This window comes from Protopterus annectens, chromosome 13.part0 (assembly GCF_019279795.1).
Source record: "Protopterus annectens isolate FY-2018-M chromosome 13.part0, PAN1.0, whole genome shotgun sequence".
In the NCBI taxonomy this organism is placed as follows: Eukaryota; Metazoa; Chordata; order Ceratodontiformes; family Protopteridae; genus Protopterus; species Protopterus annectens.
Window position 1 is genome coordinate 650,848,672 of NC_056747.1, and position 14,413 is coordinate 650,863,084.

At 36.0% G+C, this 14,413-nt stretch overlaps 1 protein-coding gene across 3 annotated transcripts in view; it reads left to right on the forward strand.

Annotated features, from left to right (window-relative positions):
- The window catches only part of TENM1 (teneurin transmembrane protein 1), a 3,721,864-nt gene that overhangs the window by 648,979 nt on the left and 3,058,472 nt on the right, over positions 1-14,413 (forward strand). For 2 of the 3 annotated variants that reach the window (XM_044054336.1, XM_044054337.1), the window contains exon 5: positions 13,124-13,384. The exons of the other annotated variant lie outside the window; for it this stretch is intronic. In XM_044054336.1, coding sequence (XP_043910271.1) covers positions 13,124-13,384 — 261 coding nt within the window. The remainder of the gene's footprint in view (positions 1-13,123; positions 13,385-14,413) is intronic. 3 annotated transcript variants of the gene reach the window in all.

Genomic DNA, 14,413 nt, shown 5'->3' on the forward strand with positions numbered 1-14,413 from the left:
GTCTGTATGGAGGTGTGTGTGCATCACTACTAATTAGTTGGCTTTCAGGCTTCTGTTTGTGGAAGGTTGGTCTTGCCGTGTCTGTTTGTAACAAATGAACTTCATCTCTGATTTTATTGAGCCTTATCCTCTCATCATGAAAAAGGACTTCAGAGCATCCATTTCTTGTGTGAAAATGTCATCTTCACTGGTTAGTCTACTTAGATGGATGAACTGTCCCTTCATCACACCCTTCTTCATGTGTTGTGGGTGCTGGCTCCTCCTATGTAAATACCAATTCACAAAAGGGGAGGGTAACTCCTAGAGGTACAGAAAATTTACTAGATTTTCTCACCCCGAAAGTGAGTAATGCATTTACTGTTCTTATTCGACACATGGCCTCTAAGGGAAATGGTATTAACTATGAACACAACTTGCTTTCAAGGATGAAAACAGTAAGGTACTCATCCTATCAGAGAGTCGAGAGGGAAAAGTATGAATGCAGCATGTTAACAAGCAATGAAGGGGTCATCCTGCCATAGTTTATAAATGTGCTTCAAAAACGTTTGGTACAGTCTTTACAGTAACAAAAATAATATGTTATAGTGTTAATCAAACAGTGCAAGATACTCATTTCATAAGTACAGACATCATGCTTGTTGGCATAAACAGCATTAAAAACAAACATCGCATGTTACCAGACACAGAATAAAGGAAATTTAACTAACTATGTAACTGCGATGCTTAAAATAATAATTAGCACACGGGCATGTTTCTGAGAACTGTGAGAAGTTATACGTGTACCAAATCACAAAGTACGGTCACATCAGAACCAAATCATTTTAGACCCATCAGTCTAACATACATCATCTATACAGTCTTGAAGGCAATCATAATGGAGATTGCAGATATTGATGTGGAGACAACATACTTGTCTTAGATAAGAATAAAATAAATTTAAGGTAAAATCTTGTTTTTTGAATCTTCATAGAATAGGTATCAGCAGCATTCTATTAAAAGCTGGCAGTACATACTGCTTATCTTGATTAAGCAATCACCACTACATGCATAAGGGAAAATTGGAGCATTTAAATCAATAAATCTCAATGTTTGTTATTTAGTAGGTGAAACAGTGCTTAAATAGCAAAGCACACTAAGTCGAGGTTAGGGGACTTACCTGCCTGTTCCAACAAAGGTTATCAGTGGCATCCTAGAAGGTGTTGTTTCTTTTTGGACTGTCCTTTTCTGCTGTAAATCTGGGAAAGGCTATGAATAACCAGATATGCTGATGAGTGTAAAGTAAGTTGCCTAATTACTTCATAAGTCAAGCACAAGGTCTCCAAGATGAGCTGGGGTAAAACACCCCCTGCAGTAGTAATGCCTTCAACTTTAATGGTAATAAATGTAATATAGTGCAGCTTGGATGTCAATTATGTTTACAAAATTAAATTGTTAAATTATTTTAAAAAATCATCATTACATTTCTAGGGACAATGTTAGATAATAGTTTAAACGTTATAAAGTGTGACTATTGTATCAGTACATCATATTATTATATACTATTTATCCCATCAAAACCTTTTTTAATAGTTTATTTCTCCGTGATTAAAGCTATAATTAAACTCAGTGTCATATTTTATAACCTTCAAATAAGCTACTTGAAAGAACGTGGAATGGTATAAAAACTCCTCTGTAGAAAAATCATGTGTTTGTAAAACTAAACTCTTCATAAAGAAGTCAGGAAAGTATCACTGTATTCTGTTTCTTCTACTTTATTTAGATGTTACCTTTACCTCCACTTGAAGTATTGTCTGACCTGGTTGTATATGTAGATCTTTCCAAGTTCTGGTGGCATAGAGAGATAAAGCTCTGGCTTTGGCCTAGGTGACCTGGGATAGATTAACAGCTCAGATATGGTATGAAGAATTTCTATGTCCATCCTGGGTTGGGAGTGTGGCATAGTTGGCTACTTAAAGAATAAGACCATATAAGGAGGGTCTGGAATAGAAATATGGGGAATGGGTGTGGAAATTAGGGTTACAAAACTACTGATGGGTGGTAGCCTTCAAAATTGACTGTGTTGGAGTATGTAGTCATGTGAGGATGGACTTCTGAGCTTCCATGGTAATTCAGTGTACATGCCTTGCCACCTAAGGATAGGATTAGCCTAATACAAATGATTACATTGATGGAATGCTGGTTTATGTTATAAAGCACACTCAAGTTTACCTGTACGGTAACCCCCTTGAGATACCTGTCCTATTGTTGGTGAAATTCCACTGTAGGGCCATATACATTTACGGTGAGGCTTAATGGTTGGTAGGCATATGGTTCAAAAAGAAATTATGAAGAAAAATAATTAAAGGATGATGCCTAGAACACATTTCTGGTGAGATGACATCAGATTAATAAATCAAATCAAAAAGACTGATAATAGTATTATAGAAAAAAAATGACATTTGCATTGCACATTACCCTCCGAGATTGTTGAATAAACTTCAGTTCACCTCTGAAGAAATCAAACCTAGACATACACATATACTAAGTATCAAAATATCATGATGGCATTATGGCAATCGGTGCCAATAGCTCATAAAATCAAATCTGACAGCTGAAGCATTGAATGTGAAACATGCTTGATATTTGATCCAAATGTTTATAAGGATATCCTTGTAGAGGTTTGCACAGTGATAATTGCCATAAGCCTCTCACCTTTCATAGTTGTACCATCTGCAGCTACAGTGATAATGAGCTTTGGTCCATATGGCATTCCACTAGTCCCTTAGGTAATGCTATGGAAGCCAGCTGTAGGGCTAGATTTTAGTTTATTATTATGATTATCACTATTATTAAGTCAGACATTTATACTGACATTTACAGCAGCTGTTTTATTTCTTTATGCACTGCACTCTTTGTGGGATTACAAACATGTATTGAAAACCGTGCTTTGCTAAGGCTCACATCACACTTACCCTTTTCATGCCTGCTGGCAAATTTGTCCTTAACAACTCCTTTGAGTTCTTGGGGCATAGATTGCTAGTTTTGGTTAATGAACCTATTTTTCAATGCTGCTTATGTTTAGGTTTTGTTACATTTCTGTCTCTAGGCTTTGTTTTCATGCTAGCCTAAGCTAGACTCATTTGGAAGTTTATTTAACCAGTGAAGTCATTTTTTTTTCCATTGTATACAGTCTGCAGTGCCATATCCCCAAATCTATAAGACTTGCTGGGAAATAAGCAGACAGCTAGAGGTCTTTGTATATGCTTACATATGTGGCATGTATTCTTTAACTCAGGAACTCCATCTACTCTTTCTCTTGCTACTTCTCACTCTCAGGAAATTATTGATCTGAGACAGCTTAGAGTGTGTGTATTTCTGAGAGACACTGACATGAACAGAAATGCATAGCTCTGTAGTCTATCCAGCACAACATACGTATTTGAGTTTTGTAAATGAGGGTGAGCTACTAGAACTACCTGCACAACATAGTGTTGGAGTGTTTATATGGATGTGTGCTACACTGCTACTGGGACTATGTCTACAACATACTGTCGGAATGTGTGTATGGATGTGTGCTGCTGGGACCCCCTGCACAACATAGTGTTGGAGTATGTATATGGATGTGTACTGCAGGGACCATCTGCACAACATAGGTGTTGGAGTATGTATATGGATGTGAACTGCTGGGACTATGTGTATAACATAGTCTTGGAGTGTGTATCTTGATGTGTGCTGCTGGGACTATTTATACAACATAATGTTGGGAGTGTGCATATGGATGTGTACTGCTAGGACCATCTGTACAGCATAGAGTTGGTGTGTGTATATGGATGTGTGCTGCTGGAAGTGTGTGTACAACATAGTCTTGGCGTGTGTATCTGGAAGTGTACTGCTGGGACCATCTGCACAACATAGTGTTGTAGTGTGTATATGGATGTGTGCTGCTGGGACTATATGTACAACATATGTTGGAGCATGTATGTGGATGTGGACTGCTGAGATCAACTATAGCATAGTGCTGGAGTGTGTGCATGGATATGTGCTGCTGAGACTATGTGTACACCATAGCGTTGGAGTGTGTGTATGGATGTGGACTGCTGTGAATATAAAGAAGATAATGCTGTTAACTGATATTTAAATAAAGGTATAGATACACAAACACACTTACACCAATTGTTATGCATTTGAAAGACGAAAATTTCCTGAGTTATGAGACTTCAGAAGCGAGTGTTTTCATGGTTCAGATACTACCGTTTATAATAGGGTTTATAAAGATTTCGATCAGTTGAAAGGATGGAAACTGGTTTATTTCCTAGAATATCTTGACATTTTGTTATTCTCATATAGTTAGTTGTTTTGTCAAACCTGAATGTTTTTTGTGGGCTTTATACTGCTAGTGACAACTTTTTAAAATTGTGTTAATTTTGAATTCACTGACGTTGTCTGTGTATATCAAGAGAGGGAATGTCTGAGAGCTTTCCACTAGAAAAGTACCCATTATAATGAACATAAAGTTCCAAAAATCAAGCTAATCAACTGTAGTAGTGATTATATTTATTTATTTAGGTGATATTGTTATATGTAGCTGCAGTATTACTTTAAGTGCCTATTACTTACATTTTTTTTTACATTTCATACTATAGTGCAGTTTGCACATATACAGTTGTAACTAAATGAGCGATCAGATATATATTTTGCGTACATCATTATTGTTTGTTTAAATCTTTGACTTTATTGACATAATCAAACAAGTCACATTTTCCCTTGACACCTATACATGGCCCTGATTCTACCTGACTTGAGGTAAATGTAGTTTACAGGGGAAGTACAGCTTTCAATACTCAAGTCATGGTTTGTTCTAAAAGGCATTCTGCTTTACAATCTCATGACCATTTGAAGCTAATTGTCATTGTCTGCTATTGTATAGTGAGCAGTATGGCAAACCCTCAGATTCCACATAGTACAAGAAGTGGGATAAATAAAGAAATATGCTTATTTTCAAGAATATATTTGAAAGTTTAGAAATATATTTTGTAGTTAAAATATACGCAATCTGTAGCAATTGCAGCCACTGTACATTCGTGACAGTTCAGTATAAGGCTGGATTCAAATTCAATCTATCCATCGGTGTGGAATACCAATAAGCCTGAAGGTATGTCATTGAAGGAGACACTTCAAGCTATTTACATATTTTATGTTTCTCCATTTACTCAAGAGGAAAAATGTAAGGTAACAATGTTTAGGGAGAATTCAACAAAATATTATGAGCCTTGAGAAATCCTTGTAATTATTTGACACTTGTTCTTTACAACAGCACAAGGTCCTCCAAAGGCTTGTGTTAGTGTCACACTTGCCTTTGTCGCAATAGGCCATTTGTCCTATTCCCACACCAGGTAGAGGGATTTGATTATAGTGCCACATGGGAGGTGAAGCACTCCTGAGTTTGTCATCCTTTGGATGAGATGCTAAATTGAGGCCCCCCATCTGCCTGAGTGGTTATAGCTCAGGTGCATGAAAAAGATCCCTTGGCACCCATCAAACAGAATAGGGAAAGTTTATCAGTGCCCTGACCAAATTTATCCTAGTAATGTAAATACCTCTTTGTTTCTCACTTGAATAGGCCACTAACCTAGAAGGACTAAGGCAGTCAACAAAAGAATTAACAAATAAAAAATGTTACTAAGCTAAAGACTGAATTAGATGAGTTGTATAACACATTAATATAGTCTGTGGTGTAAGAAATGATCAGTCAAGGGGCATGCTGTTATTAGTAGAAGAACTGAACTTGCCGTAAATGGGATTTATGCAAAATAAAAATACTAGTAGAGAGTTAAGACTTATCTGAGAAAATGCATATGTAAACAAATGTGCTTCAGTTACAAAGACAAAATGAAAAATAAAATGAGACTGTTGAAACAGAAAAGAAGATGAAATAAAGCTATAGGGCACCCCGAAAGTTTGGTGCAGTGAGAGGCAGCATTTCTTGCTTTTAATCAGTTAGTTGCTTCTTTATTTAGGTTTTTGCTAGAAAGAACAACTGGAATAAGAAAGCATGTCAGACTGTTGGCAATAAAGTTTGAAAACTGTTAGACAAAATGATGAATTTAAGCTATCAACAAGTGCAGCATGTAATAATATGTCTGGTGGGCACATATGAAGCATTGGATGTTAAAGGCACACAAGGAAAATTTGTGCACACATTAAGTCTGAGCACCATGAGCAGTAATTGCATTAAAAGCTCCTGACCTGTGAGTACAAAAATTATTACACAGTCCCATTTCAAATTTTAGCACTTAAGTTACTGTAATTCGGAGTCATTTTTTTTTTGTCCACAGCTAGAAATGGTAAAGCACGTGTTGAGTGTTACATGAAATAATGCATGTGCCCTGTAGCAGTCACAGAGTTGCAGAGATATCTTTTATACTGCACTAGTCTATAACAGTAATATCCCTCATGATTATATAGAGTAATTTACAGACATATGAAAATTGGGGCAGGAACCGCAAGAAATGGAAAGCTCAGGTATCCTTAAAAAGCTGAGACAGCCAACAGAATTTTGGATTTCATGGCTAGTGTTGTGAAAATAGTTAGTATTCACATTTGTATTGTTCTGCTGTCCAAGTAAAATTATTAAAAGAAAATAATTAGCTGTTGCTTACATTTGAAGAAACAGTTTCAGCAGTACCAGTTAAGATCTTTTCAGTATTAGATTGTGAATCAGGATTTCTGGCAGCTAAAGCTAGAAGATGCATTTATTTTATGACTAGAGATTTTCAGATTCCTTAGATTTTCATTTGCTGTTTCATAAGCAGTGATTTTTATTCTAAATAATGCTTCCAAAGGTAGCCTGAAACATGAAACATGTTGACACCATAGTAGGATGATATATCAGTACTGGAACTCAGTAGAACATGTCATGTGACCAATACAGCTGTTGAATATTTTAAGATAGCAAAATGGCAAGTCGATTAAGAGTAAATATAAACTATGTCACTTTACAGTTTCAGAAGAGATGAAGCTTGACAGAGCAAACATTAGTGCTGTTGTGTAAATGAGTGAGCCTGAAAGTAAACTGACATTACAGAGTCTTTTGATAATGATACAGTGTATTCTAAAGACTGTACCTGATACGTCTGATAGTGATGCTTCTAAGAAAGCTTTTCCAACAAGTGTCAGTCCAAGAACTGAGATAAAAATGGATAGTTACGTTGATAAGTCCCATTGTAAATCATTTAGTTCTGCCAATAGGATGCTACAACCGGTTGAACACAACCATTGGTTGTTCCATCATGATACATTTAAAAAACATTTTTTGGGGGGCAAGCCTCACTGCAGCACCCAAATAGAAGACTTCCTGTCATTACCTTACAAGCTGATTGTTGCAAAACCACATAAAATAGTGAAACATGCAAAAAAATGTGAATGATTGCTGGTGCTGTAATAGAAACCGCAATGATTCTGAATGAGTAATCACAATACCAACGTTACTTCATTGAAGATTAACAAGTTCGCAGCCCCTTCCAATTTACACTTAAGGTTGAAAAGTCATTTTTACATGCTCAAGAAACTTGGATTAAAATTATATAGATCTTATAGATATATATATATGTATATAAATATATTTTGGTGGAAACAGACCACATATTATTGTTAAGCATGCAAAAAAAGTATTTGTACAAGGTATTTATGTGGATCTAGAGGATGTTGCATAATCTGCGGAAGTATGATCTAAAAATGAGCTACAGGCCTGGAAGGTACCTACACACAGTACTCATGTTAAGTTAGACTGTATTTACCAGAGAAGCGTGAAGCATGATTGAACACTCTTTAGGAAGTACCACAGTAAGCAGAGATGAAATAGTGTAATACTGACTATGACATTGAAATGCATTTACTGAAATAAGACAAAATGAAAGCTTATCAAGAGCAAAATGCATTATAATGAGTAAATTCTGTTGTTATTTTTGTTAAAATTTATTTTTACTTTATGGCACAAGTGGTCTTAAATGCCTTATTTTCAAAGAAAAAAGTAATACTTCCCAATCAAGTGAGAAGGCAGACACTTGTGAATGTGCATGGATTAACTCGTAGAAAAACAGTGTGAATAAAAGGACGGCTATATAATGTATTGACTAGTGATGTCAAAACAGGTATTGCGGAGCTGTGCCATATGCAGTGTATGCCAGGACAGCAATACAAGGAAGTGATGATAGGGTACCCAGTACAAAATCATCCGTAAATTAGAGTGGACCAAGATTTGCTAAAGGTATAGAAATCAATATGACTCATGAATGTAGATTATTATTCCAGTCTCTGAGTTCAGGCTGGCAGACACAAGTTTATGCATGATTATGGCATTTATGATTGCTATTCTCAAAAGAAAGAATGCCTGTTTTTGCCATATCTGGCTTTTTTCAACAGTGCTAGAATCAGGAATTTGGAAAAGTTCTGCATGAGTGGAAGCACAGGCATATCAGATGTCCTTTCACTTGTAATGAACAGGCACAAGTAGAAAGAATTTACCAGTGAGAAATATCCCAAAGAAAAAGCAACTGATATGAGGATTATCATCTCACCATTTTAGAATACAAGAAGTCAGCTCAGGTCCATAGTGGGAGAAAGCCCTGAGAATAGTTCAGGTCATCAAAGTTAGATTAATAGCTTGGACACCTGTGAGGGTGGCAGGAGAGCATGGTACATCATTCCTTGGAGGAAGATGGGGGGGGTGAAGTCAGCTGTGCCCTGCCATAGTCCTTCTGAGGAGGAGTAATGTAAGAGTATGGCTTGAGGCAGGCATTAGGCTCACAAACGTACTGCCTGGTGATAGCCTTCATGGTGATGCAGACTAAAATCCACTCTCCCCCATCACATAAGGGCAAGATATGTCATTACAAATTTCCTTCTTGCTGGGGTGGCAGTAAATGCATAAAGCACCCTCGTGCTTGTCTGAATGATGGTCCCTCACAATATCTCCAAGTGAAATGTTATTCCAAATTAAATTTGCAGGTCAGAGAAGAAATAGACCTTGTCCAATTGGTGAGGAGCTTGATGGTATCAAGTATGGAGGCAGAAACAGCAAAAAAAATGGAACACTCATTATAGAAGCACTGTATGTTATAAGCACGTGTTAAAGAAAGTTGAAAGGCAAAGCTCTTATTTCATATACATAACTGATGCTTAACAACTTAAAAGAAATACATTCTGGTTTTACTGACTGTGGTAATGTGGCTATATTGGCTTCTTATGCATATCTAATAATATTTTCTGAAACTACATAAAATTAAAAAAATGCAGTCTTGTGTTAATTAGTGCTTCACATAAGGGTTACGTTTTTTTTTTTAATTCCCTCATGGTGCTGATCTTTCAGTAATGTATCACTCATTTGATTTACATAAAACAGTGCTGCCAAGTTACTGATGTTAGTGAAACACATTTTTAAGAAAAAATTGTATCAGCCAGTATATCTGGGTTACATGATTGAAGCCGAGAGAAGTGTGAGATATCCTTCAGCTGTTCTTAACTTGTTACTAAGAAATGGTTTTTAACAAAATAAAGTTTACATATGGTCCATTCAACCTCCTGCTTAAGTGATATAGCTCTGCTTAAGTCTTTGATCAGGAATGTCACATTGGAAGGCATGCTGTTTGCCTGATTGACGGTTTCTGCATGTATAAGTTGGTTAGGGAGTTATGATGGCATGTTTTCCTAGGATATCCAGTTACTCAACAGTGCATATACAAACTGCTTAATGTCAGCAGTCCACTAACATTTTACTTGTACAACCATGCAAGTCACCAAATATTTTGCGCTGACTTAAACTAAAATCAAGTACGAATAACCATCAATAAAAACTGTAAAGGGCAAGGCTGAAACTTCACGCCTTGCATATAACCTTTATTGTATTTTAACTCTGCTTGTGTTGTAAAGTGAAGTAAATGTAAGCTATTGAAACATAGTAAGCTGAATTGTGAAAATTTGTTACAGTAAGACATGACATTTGCCATTCAACTTATTGACAAAAGGAAGTGCATCAGATTTAATGAATTCCATATTTTCACCCAGTGTCTCTTGACCACAAAAATCTTACCATTAAGGATAGCATTGGTTGCAGTATCTTAATCAATAGTTCGCTGACAGCAGTGAGGCCTGGAAACATTGTATTTTTATACTGTTTATACACGCACATCTTGACTAATTTATCAATGTGCTCTTTTGAACACAGAGTAATAATGTTTTTTAACCTTTAACTATTGTGGTACAGTTCTGCTCTTGCCTTTTTGAGGTGCTCACCTCAGGGGTATGCAGATGACTGAACATCTGTCCCTGTCTTAGGAGTGATACGAGCCAGTTGTGTTATACCTAAGAATAAGGGATTATGGTTGTGAGAACAGGAGTGTAAATTTTAAAAGGTGATGGGAGGGAGGTTAGGACTGGCTCAAAAAAGTCTTCTATCAATAAATATTGATGTATCCCTCCTTGAACAGAGTAGGTGTCTGGTTGTTAAATGTCAGATGGCTTCACGCTATGGGACCTGTGATAAGTGCAAGTGTCAGAAATGTATGGTGACTAGCTTGCAGTGATCTGATTTACATGATGTCTTACTGGTTTATTTCTCATTACATATTTTAGCTCTTTGTATGCTTGGATCAGGCAACATTTAGAGAGAGAGAGAAACAAAACATGAACAGTCTCTTCAAAGAGCAGACATGTAGAAGTCCCACCATGTATGTTAACTATTGTGTTCAACACTACATGTGTAGAACTGTCATACAGATACATTTCTGAAGGAATGGCAAAAGTTTGTTGCCACTTTTAAAAATAAATATCATCTAAAAATAAAAGCATGCATTCCTCACTTGTAATATTACTATTACACTTTTCATTAACAATTTGCAAACCCCTCCTTACATATGTAGATGATTCAGCCTTTATTTCTTCAGTACACAACCTAAGTCATCTACATATCACACAAGAAATTTTTACCTGCATTGAAAATTGGCTCCACAATGCACAACTACTTTTAACCCCCTCCATTCCCTAAATCCTACACACAAGCCAAACCAACTTTAAAATTATCTCCTTTGACGATATAGCAATATAAGAAGAAGAATTAGGCATGTTAATGAATGACTACCTTAAATGTGATCTTCAAATTCAACACACAGTTAAAAAAGCTCATGTAATGAGCTAACAATTTTTCTCAATAACACCACAAAACAACCCTGGCTACTACATACCTCGTATGTGGGACACTAAATCTCAGTAATCTTCAGGCTATGCTTAGAAATAAACAAATAGAACAATATCCTAGCCAAACTGCAAAGTTCACTATTAACAAACCCTATTGTACCCTGTAGTTCTCTGCTATAAAACAATAATTTAGTTTGAATTACCTCAACATCTCACATATACTTATGACATAATATATAAGCCTCCAACATGCTTAGCATTAAGCAACATTTTTCAGAACTACTATCCCCGCAGAGCACTATACTGATATGCTAAAAATAACTTATCTCAACCTGCAAACCTGAGATATATGCAGGAAATTATCTGTATTCTAGATGCATTGCCAAATCCTAGAGCACCATCCCACCCAGAGGCCAATATCTAACCTCCATACATTTAATTCTACACTAAAAGAATTTCTAGCTGAATCTTCGCTTTGTTCCTGCTTTTCACTCAGTAAAAATTTGATATGCTTTCTTCCAGTTTCACCAGCTAACTCCATACCCTACACTTAACATGTTATAGAGATATGGTAGTATTCACTTTTCTACTTATTGCAAATATTTACTAACTTTTTATATTACTCATCTCTCTCAGAGCACTATCTGCTCATAATATATACACACACATTACTAGTGTCCACTCATAATCACCACTCATGAGTTTTTTCATGCAATGCATATTACTATTCCATTATTATTTCTTATCTACGTTCTGCTCTCAAAGTCGTGTCCACATATTGTAATCTCCTATCTCCTCCAAGCCTAACCCGCCTTGATTTCCTTCAACCTCCTTTCCCACAGCTGCAACCATTTTATTTAATACATCATATGTATGTCTTACTGCTATGTTATTGGGTAATTAAATCATTATTTTTATTTATTTTCTCTACAATAGCAGTGTTACTCTGTCTGTATATCTTTGCCAGTAAATCATTGTCTTTCATTTCCTATAATAACTGTAGTAATCTGATTGTATTACCTATTCATGTTACATATTACTCAAGCTTGTGATTGTCCTCATACTGCGTTTACTGGAGTTTTTCATCCTAGGCCTCCTTTCAAAATATGTACCTTTGTCCAGTCAGGCTTCCCTGTTAAATAATATATTGACAATTAAGTAATAATTAAATAATATAAACCATTAAGTATAGCAAAATGCTGTTATATGCATTTTGTTAACCACATCACTGTAACAGTTTGGGAGCACAATATCTGTTCTATCAGAACATTAGAAAAATTTCAATAGAAAATGAATGGACAAATGTTACATTTAATGAAGTAGAGAATTTTAGAACAAGATTTTATGATGAATTTATAAAGTTCATACAAATGAATTGTCAGTAGCTTTAATGCAGTCTGTAATTTATCAGTGTAGGTAGCGATGTCTCATTTTACTGTTTCCCGCTATGATTAGGATTGCTTTTGTACACTACATCCTTTGTTTTGGTATATCCACATTAGGTAATAGAAAACTGTAGGAATTAAATGTCTAGTACAATGCTTTTATATTTTTCCATTGCTTTGGTGTATCAGTGACATAGGTGGAGTCTACAAGGCACTTTCCAACTTTTTTGAGATACTAGAAATTCAGCAAGCTTTATTGGCACTGCTTTAATCCTATATTATGTAACCTACAAACTGTTAATTTAAATGTCTGTTTGACTTACTGTATTAAATCAACCATGTCTGCTGGCTTCAGCTCTGCATGATATACTCACTAAATCTGCCAAGATACAGTCTTGCACTAATTTTTCAGAAAAGGAACAGATGCAAAGACTGCCATTTTTTTGCTAACTTCCAGATGTATAGGAGACTCCATCATAAAACGAAGAGATGAAAGTATCATTTTATTTATTTTCTCCTGCTTTGATATAATGCCTTGGGACACATGTTTCTCTTTTTGCTTTTCCCAGAGATTGAATTCTGTGACTCTACAACTGTGTTGTGTTCTGGCTACCAAACAGATCTTCAAGGTGTTCAAGAGCATGATTACGTGTTAGGGACGGGTTCAGATGTTGACACCGAGAATGAAGGCGGGGCATCACCAGACCACTCCCTCAAACTGTGGATGAGGGAAATGAAATCAGAACATAGTTCCTGTCTATCAAGTCGAGCCAATTCGATGCTGTCTCTCACCGACACTGACCCTGATCGAAAATCAGATGGTGAGAATGGTAAGCAACAGCTCTTTACAGTGTTAATGTGCAAACAGGTAACTTGCATAAAATCTTAGTTACACAAAACATTCCTGAGTAGTTTATCTGCAGAAAGAATTCCTTTAAAAGTATTTTTCACACCTTTGAATAGTGATGAAAGAAAAAAACACTGTTCTGATTCTACATCTGTCTTGAAGCACATATGTCACTATAAACGCATTAATAATGGTGCTCCATCTTTTTTACCTCATATTACATAAGTGCTCTGAATTCAGAAATGTCCAGGCCTGATCAGTTCAAGAAATCAGGATAGGAACAGCCTGGTTGGAGTTGTATGAGTATGTTCGTGCTGTCATAGGAGGACTGTAGTGATGGAACAATCTGAGCTGATTAGATAATTAATTACACATTGCAGTAGGAAAGATTTCCATGTCTAGATTGCTTCAGTTTCTGAAGACAGGGTGGACAAAGAAACTACTCTCACTGCACTTTCAACATGCCACAAAGACAAAAAAAATAAATGAGAAAGCTGAAGATACTGTTCTTGAAAAAACTGAATGTCATATCTCAATCTGATCTGCAGATATAATACATATGTGCCACAAGTGGTGGAAAAATGTTGACTATATTTACCGCGTATAGTATATTTGCAAACTGTTTTCTGTCATCAAACATATGAATGATAAGTACAGAAAACAGATATGTTAAGGGGCTGTGACTCGCAGAAAAAATCTCTGAAAGTAAAAATTCTAAGGGACTGCCTCATGCAGAAAAAAATGGAAAAATGTCATTTCTTTAGAGAAAATGAAAAAAATGTTACTGTGTGCAGTCAAGAGTCTCATTTCCAGAACTGATTTTATTTGTTTTTTTCTTAAAGACTTTTTTAGTTTGACTTGTCAGGAGCTAGCATGACAATGACTAAAAGACATTTAAATTTTACACAAACATATTTTTGTTGTGCTGGAAAGCATCATTTCACATCTCATATGAAACAAATCCGTTAAACTCACCTCAGCAAATGTTTAACGCAAGTCCAGCAGGATGGGT